At 40.3% G+C, this 1699-nt stretch overlaps 1 protein-coding gene across 1 annotated transcript in view; it reads right to left on the bottom strand.

The window, feature by feature from the left end:
* The window catches only part of EMH_0048900 (uncharacterized protein), a gene marked incomplete at both ends in the record, with an annotated part of 5147 nt that extends 4317 nt beyond the window's left edge, over positions 1-830 (bottom strand). The window contains one exon of the mRNA XM_013496459.1: positions 745-830. Coding sequence (XP_013351913.1) covers positions 745-830 — 86 coding nt within the window. The remainder of the gene's footprint in view (positions 1-744) is intronic.
* Between the last annotated feature and the right edge of the window lie 869 nt (positions 831-1699).

Genomic DNA, 1699 nt, shown 5'->3' with positions numbered 1-1699 from the left:
AAAAAAAAAAAAAAAAAAAAAAAAAAACAAACCAATAAAAAAAAACACACCACTGCATGCATGCAAGCTGCCTGTACACCCGAAGTTCTTTTTCAATTGAGATTGGGGTGTATGCGCATGCATGCAGCAGACAAACTCAATACAAAGAAAATAAAAAATAAAAAAACAAAATGAAATAGAATAAAAAGAAACAAAACAAATAAAAAAGACAAACAAAAATAAAAAAAAAGTTTAGTTTATCTCCGCCCTACTTTGATTTTCTTCTCTGCTGAAGGAGCAGCCTTTCTTCCTTTTTGTTTTTGTCTGTCACCACAATCCACAAAAAATAAAAACAAAAAAAATAAAAAATAAAACAATAAAAAAGAAAAAACAAAACAAAACAACACAATAAAACAACAAAATAAAAAACAAAATGAAACAAAAGAAACAACAGCTGCTGCTCTCGTCTCACAAACAACAATAACTGGCGACCACTACAAATACTACTACTATTGCTGCTGCTGCTGCTGCTGCTGCTGCTGCTGCTGTTACTACTACTACTACTGCTGCTGCTGTTACTGCTGCTGTTACTACTGCTGCTGCTGTAACTGCTGCTGCTGTTACTACTGCTGCTGCTGTAACTGCTGCTGCTGCTGCTGCTACTGCTGTATCTGCTGCTGCTGCTGCTGCTGCTGCTGGTGTTGCTGCTGCTGCTGCAGGTAAAAATGAAGACTTTAAAAGGTGTTCGAAGGTGTTGCTACTCACGCCTGCAAGTCTCCATCATCGGCCTTGAGGGGCAGCTGATCATACACCGCAGCTCCGCTGTATTCGTTGCTGCTGCGGCTTTTCATTGCAGGTTTTTTGTTTAAAGCAAACATAACAGAGAAAAAAAAAACCAGAAACTTAGAAAAAAAAAAGGGTAAAACGAAAAAATAATGTTGCTGCTGTTGCTGCTGTTGATATTTTCCTATTGCTGCAGTTTGTATCGACGCTGCTGCTGATGATAGTACTGCTGCTGTCGCTCCTGCTGCTGCTGCTGCTGTTGCTGCTGCTGCGGTTGATGATAGTGACAGAAATGCTTCTGAATGCATGCAACGACTGCTGCAAAGCCCCAAGTTGCAGTGTCTCGGCACCTCTTCTGTTGAGTTGCGGCTGTGGCGTTGGCTGTTCAAGTCGGCGTGCAGAGAGTATAGAGCTGCAGTATCCTGAGAAACCAGGAAGCTGAGGCCTGTGTAATGTTTTTTAATAAGAGAAAAATACAAGAAATGCAGGAAAATATTGAAGATCGGGGGTTACCGTCGTCTCAGAGCCGTCGCATAGACGAGAGGCTGAATGCCAGTAGGTGATGGTGGAGAGTGGAAGCCGGTTGCTAATAAACCTGAGGGGAATACAAACCCTCGAGTGAGGGAAAAGGTAAAATATTTAATTTTATATGAAATAGTTCAATAATATCTGCAAAAGAAACACACAAAAAGGAGAATCGTACAGCTTTCCATTGCTGTTGCAACACCTGTATTCAAGTGCACCAGCCCGGTGGTCTTCTGTGCGCCGATGAATTTGTGAAAAAATGTTATTCTTGCATGCATCATTAGAGTTTTAAATTAATAAAAACATATTTATAACTTTATTCATGCAAAATTCAGTTTAAACAAGTCGAAAACACCAAAAAAAAACGGAAATTGCTGCATTGTGGGCGGAGAACGAGGTGTACGTACACCGC

The sequence above is a fragment of the Eimeria mitis genome, genomic scaffold, assembly GCF_000499745.2.
Source record: "Eimeria mitis Houghton genomic scaffold, Emh_scaff2118, whole genome shotgun sequence".
Taxonomy (NCBI): Eukaryota; Apicomplexa; class Conoidasida; order Eucoccidiorida; family Eimeriidae; genus Eimeria; species Eimeria mitis.
Note: the sequence above shows the minus strand (reverse complement) of the source record. Positions and strands in the feature narration are given on the sequence as shown.